This window comes from Pseudonaja textilis, chromosome 3 (genome assembly GCF_049901715.1).
Source record: "Pseudonaja textilis isolate UNSWEBS1 chromosome 3, rPseTex1.2, whole genome shotgun sequence".
NCBI lineage: Eukaryota > Metazoa > Chordata > Lepidosauria > Squamata > Elapidae > Pseudonaja > Pseudonaja textilis.
The window spans coordinates 120995612-121010765 of record NC_141992.1 but is presented as its reverse complement, the minus strand read 5'-3'; the positions used below and the strand labels follow the sequence as shown (position 1 = coordinate 121010765).

Sequence of the window (15154 nt, the reverse complement as noted above, 5' to 3'; positions counted from 1 at the left end):
GACTTTTTTTTTTCTGTCTACATTGTTCTTCTTATAGAGAATTTATGAAGCTGTGTTATTCCCATACAATTTTACTATTTATTTTTTTCTAAATGAAAGATTCATAAGAAAAATAATCTAGCTGAAGATTTCTTCTTTAGTATGCTTTTTCTCCAGACTCCCAATATTTGTATGGTTCTTATTCATTCTCAAAAGGATTATTATCAAGCTTGAAGAGCTGCAGAAAAGGGCAATCAAAATGATCAGGGGACTGGAGCTATTCTTTTGTGGAATAGACAATTGTATTGGGGGATTTATTCTATTTTATTTTGTTCCATTTTATTGCATTATTTTGCTGAGGGAATAAAGAGAGACAGAACAAAGGGCTTATATAACGAAGTTGTATGAAGAAAGTAAGACAAATGAGTGTGGGGTTTTTTTTTATGAAGTTGTGAAAGTCCTCAAATGGACTTTTCTTTTTACAAAACTGCTACATGCTGGATCATAGTGATAAAAAATACATATGATTCCATGTTGGATGAAAATAAATAAAAATAAAACGATGTGATGAAGAATGCTGTGTTCCATTTATGATTCCTTAACCTTCAGCGAAACACAAATGGAGAGGAAATAGAGCTGTCTAACATTGATACTATTCCCAGATTTTAGCAGGAAGGTAGGAGTGGAAGAAACCATGTATATACTGTTCATTAATGACCTAAATGTTAATCACTCATGTACATTTAATGACATTTAGAAACAAGAAAGGCACTCACTCAACATGTCTGTCATATCTGAAGCCATTGTGAGTGGTGACTATTAAGTTGCCAAGGTACAATTTGGTAGGAAAGAAAAATCTTGGGAGAAAATATGCTTTTAAATTAGTTGCCAAAAGAACTGAAATCAATTTGTTATCAGGAATTTACAGGTGAAGAGATTCCCTCCATTCCCAAATGTTACAAGCTTCCAAGCAACCTGAATACCAATCCAATTAACACCCTGGATTTGAGAAGCCCAGTATTCTTAAATACTTAATTTAAATTTAAATGATTTACATTATTAAAGCAAATGAGGCAAGAATACAAGGAGAAGAAGTTTCAGTTTACAATTTCTGATCTTACCCAAGATCAGAAGATTTTACAATCTTAGCCAATAGAACTATATATTTTAAACATGCATAAACTATGGAACCTCTGACCATTTTGTGACTAATTCTAGAGCAGGGGTGTCAAACTCTTGCCATCAGGATGGTGTCACATGATGTATCAGGACTTTTTCCCCCTTCACTAAACATGGGTGTGGCCAGCACATGACACATCCAGCCTGTGGGCCAGGAGTTTGACAGCCCTATTCTAGAGATTAGTAGGTGGAATCACAGGTAATCATCATCACCATCATCATCAAAACACATAAAGCAGCAACACAGGTAAACAACACGCACACATAGCCAGAATTTTTAAAAAGCACTCTATTGAATTAATACAAACAGTGGAAAGAGCACATTGACATTTTTAAACTTTACTTTAAATTTATTCTTATTTGGCATCTTAATCTTAAATATGAGAGAAGCAACTATTGTGCAGATGCAACAATTATATTCATAATCCATTTCTTGGCTAACACAGTACATTTTGTGCTACCTTAAGACTGTGGCTTCCCATATTTGCAATGTGAAACAGTATGGCATTGTTGGGAATAGAAAAAAGGAGAAAAAACATGCTTTACTGATAAGATGTTTCTGAATTTTTAAAAAATATTTATGAATTTTAGGTTAATTTATCCACTAAACTCATAGATGAGTATTAAATCAAATTAAATTACATAAAATGGGGAGGTTAGTGAACAGATTTTGAAATATTTAGGCAAAATGGTGGCAAGACACAGATAAAAAAAAATAAGGCATGGTGTGAAATAAGCAGCACATTATATTGATGGATTGGCTATGTACCATCAAGTCAATATTGATTCTTAGCAACACATAGATTTTCTCCATGAAGCAAGTTGCATGGAAAATGCTCACACATAAGAAATAAATCAGCTACAATTAATAAATGGAATATATTCACTAATCAAAGCATAATCAGAAATATTCCTATTTGCTACCCCAATGACACAATTCTGGTTCCTTATGATTTTCATGTCAAGTGGTTCTAAAAAGGTAAAAAAATTCCTATGACCACAGAAAAAAGAAAGGGGAAAGTAATAGGGGATATAACAAGGGAAAAACATTTATCTTAGAAGAAGGTCAAAGAAAGATACAGAAAAGATGATCAGAACACAGTTTCTTATCTTTGTATTTTGGGAAGGAGACACAGAAGACAGCTGGAGGAATCTATTTGCATACCCTGAAGTACCTCACATAACCTAATGCTTTCTTTGCAAATATGTATGCATGCTTTTGATTCAAAATATTCTTATTAAATGGATCCAAAATGTTTCTTCTAATTAAAATTAACCTCTTATTAATCACTGGACCCAAATTATGTTTGTCTTAAACCTTTCTTTTGTGTCTTGGATGTTATCTAATTTATCTCAATTTAGCTTTTTCCCTGGTAATATTACACTAATAACTAGAGCATACAAAACATTTGCTGGACCAATACTCGAATAGAACTCATCAGTCTGGAACCCACATTACGTATCTGATACTAACACAGTTGAGAAAGTCCAGAAATATTTCACAAGAAGAGTTCTCCACTCCTCTACTCGTTGCACCAGAGTCGAAATTCTAGACTTAGAAAACCTAGAATTATGCCGCCTTCGGTCCAATCTAAGTATAGTATATAAAATCATAGATTGCAATGTCCTATCTATCAATGAATACTTCAGCTTCAACCATAACAACACTAGACCAAACAATAGATACAAACTCAAGGTTAATCACACCAAACTTGATTGCAGGAAATACGACTTCAGCAACAGAGTGGTCAATGTCTGGAATACTCTACCTGACTCTGTAGTTTTTTCCCCAAACTCCAAAAACTTTAACCTTAGACTGTCTACTATTGACCTCACCCCTTTCCTAAGAGGTCTGTAGGGGGAGTGCATAAGTGCACCAATGTGCCTACCATCCCTGTCCTATTGTTTCTTTTATATATTTTTTATTTTTTTTATTTTTCTTATATGTATCCATGTATTCATAACTATGTTTTTACTTATACCTATTATCTTGTAAGAAATTGACAAAAAACAAAATGAAAATAAAAAAGAACCAGGATTCAGTGAGCCCTGCCCTTTTTCATAGCATTCCAGGATCCATAATATGACCCAAAACACGTCATGAGGCTCTCCTATCCAAGCAGTTCCAGAGTTTACTATAGTGTATTACTAAGGATTACCAGAACATTCACAAGAAGTTGAAAATGCAAAACAAAAGATAATATGTATTCTAGGTATATTTCTATCATCTTTGTTAACACTACTTTAATCTCATCCTTGCTCCTATAGATAATACGGCCAGCATCCTGACCCGAAGGAGAAGATTTAGTCGGACTATCCAGGATGTATATTACCTTCCCATTGTCATCTCTGATGGAGGGGTCCCACCTCTCAGCAGTAGCGCCACTCTTGTTATACGGGTATGTGCATGTGAAAGAGATGGCCGTGTGCGGACCTGCCATGCAGAAGCTTTCCTCTCATCTGCAGGATTGAGCACAGGAGCATTAATTGCCATCCTGCTATGTGTTGTCATTCTCCTGGGTAAGTCCCAATTAGTTTCCTTTCTGGAACCTTCAGATAATCCCAACAGCAACGTGAGTTGTAGGATTGAATCAGGAACTGCAAAAAGCCATTGTGATGTTGTGGTTAAGGTCCTGGATTAGGAGTAGGGAGACTCAGGATCTAATCCAGGGGTGTCAAATTCACATTGTCACAGCAGCATCATGTGATGTATGAGGGCTTTTTTCCCCCTTCACTAAACTGGGCGTGGGCAGTGCATGACACATCTGGGAGTTTGACAGCCCTGGTTTAATCCTTCCCCAGGCATAGAAATCTTGGGCCAGTCGCTCCCTCTCAACCCTTTTCAGTATCAAACTCTGCAACAAGTCAACTGATAATCAAACTCCTTGCTTAATAGGTTCCGTAAAACACCTAGGTCAATGTGGTGCAAAAATGAAGAAAACCTGAAACCGTGTGAGGCAAATGCTAAAAAATATAACTGAACTAGGAATTGTTTCTGATAAGCAGTAGCTAGAAATGCAGGGTTCTGGCTTAAAAATGAATAATTCCAAGCTTGAAGTAAATTGATAGGACAAGGAAATCTTTAAAGCAAATGGCTGAGCTTCTGGCATCTAGCGGAATTAATTTTGCAGAGGTCAGTAAGTAATTAGCATTATCGATCTGCCAGGTAAGATTTCAGGAAACACCAACTCAGGTTGCAGGCTAATACACTCAGGGAAAAAGAAAAAGAGCTGAAGAGAGTCCTTTTGAAATGGATCCCCCTGCCTGAAGAAAGAAAGGGAGAATAAGAAAGCTATGTGCTAATTATCGCTCTGTGGGATGAGCTGATAACACTCAGAGGCTCATCAAGAGGAGCAAGGGACAGATGAAGCAAGAAGATCATTCCACTAGTTAAATGTCCTTGGAAATGCTTTTTCTCAGAACACTTTATGAGTTCATGTACTTAGACTCATTTGAATAGTATCCATTAGCTAATATTCTCAATTGGTTGAATTTCAAACTATCTGTCCCTTTATCCATTCACCCAAATTCACTCAGCTGAGAATATATATATATAATGACTATATACCTCTTTTCTTAATTGCATACAATTAAGTCACTAAATCTAAAGTTCATCCTCAACTGCCAGGCCTCAGAATTTTAGCCACCGTATTGGCTATTATGCTTGAGAGTTATTGTTCCAACATCTCTAGAATAGTTGAGCAAGGCTGTTTTATTAAAATACAGAAATTATTCAGTGTATGTTTCTCAAATAGCTTCAATATATAAACAAGATTGTTTCTCTTCTATGCAGGTGTCTTAAATTCTAGTACTGTGTTTGTGGATTTCTGATTAAGATGAAATAGGTGTTTTATTGTCTCCTGTGACACTGAAATCCTTTTCTCCTATTGTGCTCAATATAGGTGCTAAAGTGGGAATTTGGGATGTATAGCCCCCATAAAGTCTAAAGTACTGTTTCTTAATCTTAGCCACATTAAGATGTATAGATTTGCAGGCTGGGGAATTCTGGGAATTGAACTCCACACATCAGAAAGTGGCTAATACTGAGAAACATTGGTCTAAGAGGCCTTCCATGCTTACTTTTCAGTTTTGGGATTTGAGGGTACTCATATTATTATTATTGACTAATAATAATAGTTTACTAAATGTTTAAGTTGTGAAGATGCAGCTTTTCCATAATGTGAACTGTCATCAAGCTATTAATGCAAAAACTCACACATTATTAGAATGATTAGAGGCAAATGCTGCAGATATATATGTGGGCATGCCAATATTGCATAGATATAGATTATATACTATCTATTACAAGGAATTTTTCGGCAAAATGACAGCATAAATCTATGAGTTCATTTTTCCTGTCAGCCACAAACTTTAGTTTCTAGTAATGTAATCATCTTAATACGTTCATAAATCAAGGCATGTGGGTCTTCTTTTACTACTGTAATGAGTGAAAGAAAATTATTACCTTTTTTTTCTTGAGAAATATTATAGCATCTTATTGTTACTGTATTTATTATTTTGACTCAAACAGCCCAACTCCAGTCCAGAAATTGAGTATCTAATTCCAGAACATACCTGGCTATTTTGTGATCATATTAGCTGATAGGAAAATATTATTTTATCTTGGAGTTATAATTATCTCAAAGAGCAAGTTAAATTGATGTACTAGTAAGGCACAGATTAATTTTAGCCTAGTTAATGGATAAAATAATAGATAACTCTTCCAAAAAAAGAAAAGAAAAGAAAGAAAACAACTAAAATGAATATAACGTTAGATAACTCTGCCAAAAGGCAGCTAATCAGTCAACTAGAATGAGTTACCAGTTGGCAGACCTACTAATTTCCTATTCTAAATTTTTCTCATCAGCAATAGTGGTCCTGTTCATCACATTAAAACGCAGCAAAAAGGAGCCTCTGGTCATTTCAGAGGAGGATGTCCGGGAAAATGTTGTCACTTATGATGATGAGGGTGGAGGTGAGGAGGATACTGAAGCTTTTGACATTACCGCTCTGAGGAACCCATCTGCTGCTGAAGAATTGAAATTCCGAAGGGATATTCGGCCAGAGGTGAAGCCCGGAACCAAGCACCCTACTTCAGCTCATCTTGACAACATAAATGTTCATGAATTTATTAAGCAAAGGCTGGCTGAAGCAGACCTTGATCTGAGTGTGCCCCCATATGATTCTCTTCAGACATATGCATATGAAGGTCAAAGGTCAGAAGCCGGGTCTATCAGCTCTCTGGATTCAGCTACTACACATTCTGACCAGGATTATAATTATCTTGGTGACTGGGGACCAGAGTTCAAGAAGCTAGCTGAACTTTATGGAGAAATAGAATCTGAAAGAACAACTTAATTATCTTTATCACTCCCCAAATATGAAGTATTTTAGATCTCTGAGCAACTTGGAAGCATAATTACAACAATGGCTGAATATCGATATACTCAAGATGTACACAGTTACTGTAGAAATAAGTGCCCTTTTCTATTGGAAATGGGTTTCTTCAATTGAAGAAAGTCAAATTTTGAGGAAAAAAGTACTCTTCCATCCCCAAGGAAAGTTTGTCCCTTTGTGTATATTTTTCATTGCTCAATAAAGTCCGTGGTGCAGTAATAGTAACAATATTTTAAGTTAACCAAGCAATGCCAACATGCTTACAATTTCCTTAAAATATATCACAATTGCAATGAGTCTATAGAGGGCATACTTACAGGAAGAACTGATTCTATTTGGTTGGTTGTGGCATTACATAATTCGTTCTGTTCATAAGTTTAGAGGCTATTGGTTAATTGAACGGGGGCAGAGTAATTTTCTCCTGTTTTATTCAAGCCAAGGTATTTTATTTCTTTCATAAGGGAACGCTAGAATTATCCAACTGACAGATAATATTCAAGATTAATAACATTTAGCTGATTTCTTTAAAAAAAACCTATTAGTGAATGCCATATTTCTGCAAGCCACTTCTAATCTTACTATCCTGGAAAGGTAATGAAGCAAGCGTTAAATTGCTACTTATTTAAAGTTATAATCTTCCCCCCTCTTCAACATTTCTGACTGATAACATGCTTCCATTTTGTAGTTATTTTGGCTTTTTTAAAAGCCAGATATTTTTTTCTTTCACTTAAGGGAACAGCGTATAGTTTGTTTCTGCAATGGAAATGAATAGGATACCTTTTGTTTACAGAAAATGTATTACATGCTAAGCTATGCAATGGCTTATATTGTCTTATTTTTATCTGGATTGGCAAATATATCGATGAGAGATCTCTCATCAATTATATCCCGATTAAATTAAACATGATTTGATATAATGGGATTTCCATATATTTTCACATAGGGAACAGAGTAAATTTTCTCAAATTTACTTTTTAGGATGCTATAGTTTTTAATTCAAATGATCCTAGACAGGATAGGTGGATAGGGATTTTATTCTGAAAAAATGTAAGTGGGGAAGACTGGTATACTTTATTATGTAAACATCTCAGGTGGAATTACCAGAAATGACCAGAAAGCACATGCTGTATAACTTATTGCTAAGTTGGTCAACTCAATATGATGCACCAATGCAGTTGAAACAATATAAGATATTCACATTATGTTGTTGCAAAGTAGACCTATACAAGCACATCTAAACAATGTCTGGAATCCTCACATTACAAATATTTGCTGAAATTACAAGTAATTATCTTTATGTTGAATCATCTTAATCAGATGCCTGGAGATGGGAATAACAAGGAAGACAATGTTGAATGTGACATATTTTCTTTATCTACTACTTCCTGTTTAGTAGAGTGGATTGTCCCACTTCTATTGTATCCTTCAGTTTCAATCTAATTCACTTGAGTTTTCCATATAGAAAAGGAAGAAACTTCACCTTAGTCAGAAACATATTGGCTATACTTTTCCTATATTACAGATTTTTTTCCAGAATTAACCTGGCAGAATAAAGAAATAATTTCTGTATACCAGAGGCAAAAAATGGCAGCTATTTGAATGAACTTATAAATTGCAATATCTGCCACTAAATTAAAATAGATACATCAGGAGAGGTAGTATCAATTTCTTCATTGATGTAGTCCATCTTATAGTAGTGTTTCCCAAATTTCTCATAATAAAAACTCAGCTTTCCCCCCCTCTGAGTTGATATTAGAGTACATGCTTCTCATAAGTGAAATTTTTTCAAGGTGATTAATTTTACAGTGAATCACATTTAATTTGAGGGAGGCACAACCAGAGTAGAAGGATCATTCAGAAACATAAAAAGAAACTTCTTGTGGGTAGGTTTTTGGCTTACATAAGCCTTGAATCATCCTATTGAATTATTACAGTAGCTGAACAGTTTGCAATATCAGTCCCCTTTCTTCTACCTTGGGTGAGATGTGGTAGTTCCTCTGCTTCCTTCTTCCATAGTTAGAGATATATGTTCTCTAACTGCTCTACAGTGTGATGATAGTTCTAGAATGGTATAACTTATTTTTCTATTTTTTTCTGGATAAGGATATGTCTTTAATCATGTGATTCCAAGAGTTCCTTGAGTTTGCTTTGTAATGTTCCTTTCCTCAATTCTACTTTTAGAAACCCACTGGCTGCTTAGGTTTCATTAAAAGGAAAAGGCCTCTGACAGTCAATTGTCCTTTCTGACGTTGAAAAGTCTATGGTCCTTTAATATCCTGCCACAATTTAGAGAATTCAGCAGTATGAATTTTCTCAAGGAAGATTAAAGTAGCTTTTTTGAATAGCTCAGTATAGCTTTTTAGTTAATTAGTTATTAGTCTTTACACTTTAACAGTTACCTTTTGATGATGTAATCAACAAGTAAAATGAAACCTCTAATATAAACACATATATATCGAAAATGGCTGAGTAGAATATAATATAATAAATGAGCAGGATGGAGCTGTGCAGGTAAGCCTCACCCTGAATTTTTATTTCCATTTGGGAGTAGTTGGATACTGACATTATCAATGGAGATGATGAGGCTCCATCTTGAATCTGTGAATCGCTGGGAAGTCTAAGTTCTACTCCCCATTGGTTCTTTTGTTCTCAGAGTCCTCAAGGGCTCTACTGAAGTGACTGAAGATTAGATTCAAATGTTTCATAGGATAAGGAGGAATTTCCTTTTTGTCTGAAGGAAGCTATGTTAAATCTCTTGCTCAAGAAGTCTTACATGATCCAACAGTCCTAGATACTGTTAGATATGCTGTTGAATACTTTTGTGGAGAGAAAAACTGAGAGAGTACAACCATCCTGGTCCTCCTTGATCACCTGATGGCTTTCAAACTACCATCCTGGCCATCATTCTGGATCACTTCGAAGGGACTGGAATATTATTTAAAGAAGTTCTTCTCCTTACTGAGGGGACAATTCCAGTTGGTTGTCGTGTGAAAAGAGATTTACTAGGAGATCTTGGTTTTGTGGTTTGCCTCAGGGATCCTGTGGCCATTTATTTCAAAATATGTAAAACCACTGGGATAATTCATTAATTAACCCTGATTTATATGTATTTGGAGTTGGGGGGGGGGAATGATTCATGCTTAGCTGTCTAGAGCCTTCAGGAATGGGCAGCATACAAAATAGTAAATAAGCAAATAAACACTAAATAAATAAATGAATAAATAAAGGAGGTACCATGCTTTAGTAATGTTCTGAATTCTTAAAAAGGATTCATCTTGCACTTTTCTGTGTTTTGCTTACTGCAGGGAAATTAAGGGTGGTAGTGGTAGGGCCTGTGCATATTAAGTTGCTGTGGGTGAAACATGAGCCCCATCACTCTTATTTGCATCAATATAATGCCTGGGTAAAAAATAGGAATGATTTCAAATGTAAGTAGCTAAAGAAAGGCACCTTATTATGAAAGCTGAGGATAGACATTCTACTTACTAGTAAAGTGTTTATAGGGGATCACCAGTCAGGTAAAATACTCTTGTCACATCCCGAAAAATACAGCACTGAAATGTCTTAACTTTTACACAGTAAGCTCTATAGTCTCAGTTATAAATATGGTCAGTATATTTGATAGATAAGGATCAAAGTGAAACCAATTTAAATTGGGTTAAATTTCTGACAAAATTGACTTAAATCCACTGCATCAAGAGCCAGTGTTGAATAAAATAATGATTGTTTTATTGAGGTGATGATCATAAAACAGAATTTAAGCATTTGATGTTCACATCAAAGAACATAACTGTTCACATCAAAGAACATAACTAAAGAAAAAAAAATTACTGTGTTTGAGGGAAAGGCTATGAATAGGTAGATAAAGACTACTGATAAGCTAGATAGATGACATCAAAGAGAATATGGGAATGTTTTGGAAGGGTTGCAAGGTATTACTAGAGATACATTAAAATAATTTGCATTTGCCCATGCAATCATTGGAGGTTGAACCTGATTCAGTGATACCTAACACATAAGGTAAGCTAGCTGTTATTTTCATTCTCCTGTGTACACAATGGCACACATTAAAATGAGATTCTGATGCATCAGTCTTGTAAGAAAGAATGCCACCCACCAAACAATATCACCATTTCAAGGATAACTATAATAATATAATAACTGCAGCAGCATCCAAAAATGCCCCAAATGCTTCATACTGCATGTCACATGCTCTAGCCATATTCAAAGCAGCCTTAAACACGAAGTCATACAAAATTATGAGCATGCAGTATACACATGTAAGTTATGAATAAAGGTCAAAAATAGCTATGAAGGAACTGGAAGCCAAATTCAAAGGTAGAATTTACAAACTGGATGTATTAGCTCCAACCAGGTAATACCTCATTAATCTCAGTAGGGTTTCATTTTTTTAAAAAAAAATGTGGCCAATGAATTTTACAATATCCCATTTACAACTAAGAATATTGTAAGCTGCGAATAAGGGTATTATTTAGCAAAGAATCATAATGGATCATAAGGTAAAAGTAAAAACACTGTCAAAAATACAAAATTATGTTCTGATTTGTCTGTCAAAATCGGTCACTACTGTTGTGTTATAGAGTTCAATTGTGATATTGCTATCTTAAAAAGGTATATTTTTTTATAGATTTGATGCCATCACTCATATAATTTTGAATATATAGAAAGCTTCCATGCACACATGATGGTTATGCAATTCGTAAGTGCAGTGTCTTCTTCAAAACCTTCTTGTGATGTATGAGTGGATGAAGGGACAGATTCTACCATACATAATGGTTTTGGATTGTCATGTAAAATAATAATAGTCACAATGCTGAGAATCATATCAAACAATTGTAAAAACATATTTTTGCTACAGTTGATTCATATTTGTATTGTTTGGAAATACATTTTATGAGGGGGAAAAAACTCCCATTTATAATATACATTTAACAATTCCCAACTGGATGATCGCTGTTGGAGAAAGATTGTGTTGCATTTAAACTTTAAAGAGATTTCTCTGGCTATATGCTTACATTGTTTCCTGAGTGATTTGATTAACTAATGGTCAATTCTTAGCAACCACATAGATAGATTTTCTCTGTGTTGATCTGTTTCTAACCTTAGGTCTTCCAACAGTGCACCATCACCACTGAGTCCACTCACCCCATTGCTGATTATATTCTTCTTCCTTTTCCTTCCATCTTTTCCAGAATTAGAGCCTTTTTCAGAGAGCTATGTCTTTACATAATGTACAATATCTGAACTTGAATAATGTGATCCTGGTCATTTGTGCTTCGAATGAGAACTCTGGGTTAATTTTTTCATGATCCATCCATTTGCTTTCTTGCCTGCAATATATTAATACATGCTGTGGCTTATAGCATCAATATAAGGTGATTAAAAACAAATATTCATTAATGGCATGAGAAACGTACCCTGAAAACTAAGCTACCATATTGAATTGTTCTATCACTTTATACCCAGTGAGGCAGAGTAACCCAGTTGATTTCAGACTTCATTTTTCTCCCAATGTGTAGCTGGGATCTCAGAAAGGAAGACTTACAATTTACTGAGCTTGTTTGGTTCATTCTTAGGAATAACCGATGCCCAATCATTACCTGTATCCATAAAAGGTTAAGACACAGGGTATCTTATTAGCCTAGTTCTGCCATTGTAAAGAAAATATCAGTTCATGGTTTCAAGGAACCATCCAGAGAGCAGCATAAGTAAACTGTGCCTCCAGATTTAATGTGGTAAAATTCTTATTTACAGATATTGGAGAAACGCTTTCTTGCCTGCACCAATTGAAAACCAGAAATTTAAAGTCGGGATCTTACCCAATGCTAAGCCAGATTCTTTGATGCAATCTCCTCACCACAATCTCCTTCCAATGTATCATGGTGCATTTGAATCCTTTCTATGCTTACTGTGTTTGATTCAAATATCCTTTTGAATGTTGTGTTGTTTGCATGACAAACAAATACTGTGAACCTTCCAAGCAGTAGATCAAAGAAAAAAATTGGAGAAAGGAACATAAAGAATTCCCATTACTACTCCTAGCTCTCCTCTCACATAAGACCCTCTAATGTTAGATATTTCTCTCTCTTTTCTTTTCTGCAGCACAAATAGTAACTTTGGGAAATTGAGGCTTGCTCAGACCCATGCTTTGTTACCTCCCTCCCCAAAAAGGATTAGAATGAGCAAGATGAGTAAGATTTCTTTCACTTTTTTCTTTGGCCCTGTTCTGGTATCTTTTCCAATCTCTCCCACAGCACCTGCACTGTTCCTCCTTTTTCAGGTCTCTATGGATTTTTCCTGGTCTTTTCTCTTTCTAACAGTGATTTTTCTCTCTTGAGGCCCCTCTCAGAGGGAAAGACTTCAAAATTTGATAGAGCCCAAGGGACTGTTCCAGACACCAGAGTATTTCAGCTTATTCCCTCTCCTGAGCATGGGAGAATTTCATTTCATTTCCCTCTCCTCTCTCAAAGGGTACATACATGCATCAACACTGAGCTTGTTTGATTCCCCATCCACCTGAGTCATAGAAGGTACTTGGAAAGCCTGCTTCCATGTGTATGGCCTCCAGCTGTATGGAGACCTGTGGGATTTATTTCTCTCACTTCTGAGGCAGCATTTTTGCAGCATCCGCTTTGCCTTAGAACCTGACATCTGTAGATTACACACCTCCCTCCACAGGCAGCTACTGCTGCTTGCTTGCCTTGTTCCAGAATTAAAGCTTTACAGCAAATAGCACAGATCAAAACAACTGACACATCAGAAAAACCTTTGTCACCTATCTTAACTGTTTGTTAATCCTTTTGACTGAGAATCTTCAAACCAGAAGAACAGACTGCTAGTTTCCTTTTCCTTCATTTTTTTTTTTTTTTAAGAAAAAAGTGAGTGAAATATTCATTTTTACTGCTCTCAAGACCTTTTCTAGACCTAATTTGTGAATCATGTTTGCAAGCTCATCCCTCTTAGTGTTTTTAGGTTGTGAACTGATTGGATGACAGAAAGTGAGTAGTGTTAATTGCTAGGCCCAGCTGGTTTGACAAGGAGGAAATTCATTCTTGTTATATCCCTCACCTAGCACCACGTATTAATACTTAGAGAACAGCAACAGCAGTATTTGAAAGTTGCCTCATTCTTACTTTTTTCCAAAGTGTGTAAAAAAAAATCTACATTTTTAAAAAGAAGTGTGAACAGTATGATCTCATGGGAAATTAGATGAAAGATACCTCTGCAAGCAAATGTAGCTGCTCCACATTTTCCTTCATGAAACCAAAAGGAGAAAAATATTTCCACTTATATATATATATATATACAATAGTTTCCAAGTAGGTATTTTGTTGGATAGGTGAAACATACCTACTGTTACTCAAGAAGTGTTCAGTGCAGAAAAAAAAATTCGTTCAATTATTGTCATTTTACCTGAGGTATGTGGCAGCACTTAGCTGCTCTTAAGAAAGTTAAATATGGTTGAACTTTATTGTTGCCTGAATGGAAGATCACCAGGAGTATGAATTAAACATAGATTTGTCTATAAGCTATAACTGCGGAGTGCCAAACTATTCCCATAACATTGAGAAGAAATCTACCTGAAAATGCTTATGTATCACCAAGAGTTGAGTTTGATTTAAGAAAATCAAATTCTCTAGTTTCCAAATCAGGAGTGAGCACCCTACAGCAATTGGAAGGCAGGTGACCTCCGATTCCATTTCTTGTAGCTCTCAGATATCTTTGAGCATAATCTCTGCAAATTTATAATATATTGCTATTTTGTGATGTGAGAGACCCCACAGCATACATTTTTTTTAATTCCTTGCTCCGGTCTCCTGTATAATGTAGCCTTCAATGCAAATTTGTTGCTTTGTCCAATGTGCAGTACTGTGCATGACTTCAACCATGAAAAGATTGTGGACTGGGATGCATAGCTGAGCCTGCATTCAGGCAAATTGTGCTGTTTGGGAAGAAATAATTGCATTCAACTACCAGGTGTGTGTGTCTGTGTCTGTGTGTAAACCAACAGGTTAATTTTATTCAATTTCCATAGCTGTCCATCTCAAGCAAGTAATTCTGGATGGCAAACAAGCATAAAACAGTTAAAAACAATTAAATTACAATTTAATGTATATATGTGGCAACCAAGAAAAATTCTTCATAGGTATTATTTGTGTATTCAATTTCTATAGCCACTGATCTCAATCAAATGAATGGGTGGTGAACAATCATAAAACAGCTCAAAATGATTATAATATAATACAAATTTAATATATATATATATATATATATATATATATATATATATATATATATATATATATATATATATATATGACATTACTTTGATTTGATTAATCGGAAAAGTTATGGGAAGGAAAGTAATGTCGTTCATTAGCATGGAGTTCTTTATGCAGTATGCAGTAACAGTTCATGGGTCTATATTCTGCTTTCTTGCTCCATCTGAACACTGTGCCTCAAGCACTCTTTATGCTAATGGTAAGTTATGACAATAATGTTGCCATGAGGAAGGTGAGGACCTTGATCTAATTTCATCCATTGTTCATTGTTCTTGATTCTATCTACCCCAACTAAT

General features: G+C 35.3%; 1 protein-coding gene across 4 annotated transcripts in view; it reads left to right on the top strand.

The window, feature by feature from the left end:
• Nucleotides 1-11486, top strand: part of CDH18 (cadherin 18) — a 653626-nt gene extending 642140 nt beyond the window's left edge. For all 4 annotated transcript variants that reach the window (XM_087930730.1, XM_087930731.1, XM_087930729.1 and 1 more), the window contains 2 exons: nucleotides 3427-3678; nucleotides 6026-11486. In XM_087930730.1, coding sequence (XP_087786856.1) covers nucleotides 3427-3678; nucleotides 6026-6516 — 743 coding nt within the window. In that variant the 3' untranslated portion in view covers nucleotides 6517-11486. The remainder of the gene's footprint in view (nucleotides 1-3426; nucleotides 3679-6025) is intronic.
• The last annotated feature ends 3668 nt before the right edge of the window (nucleotides 11487-15154 follow it).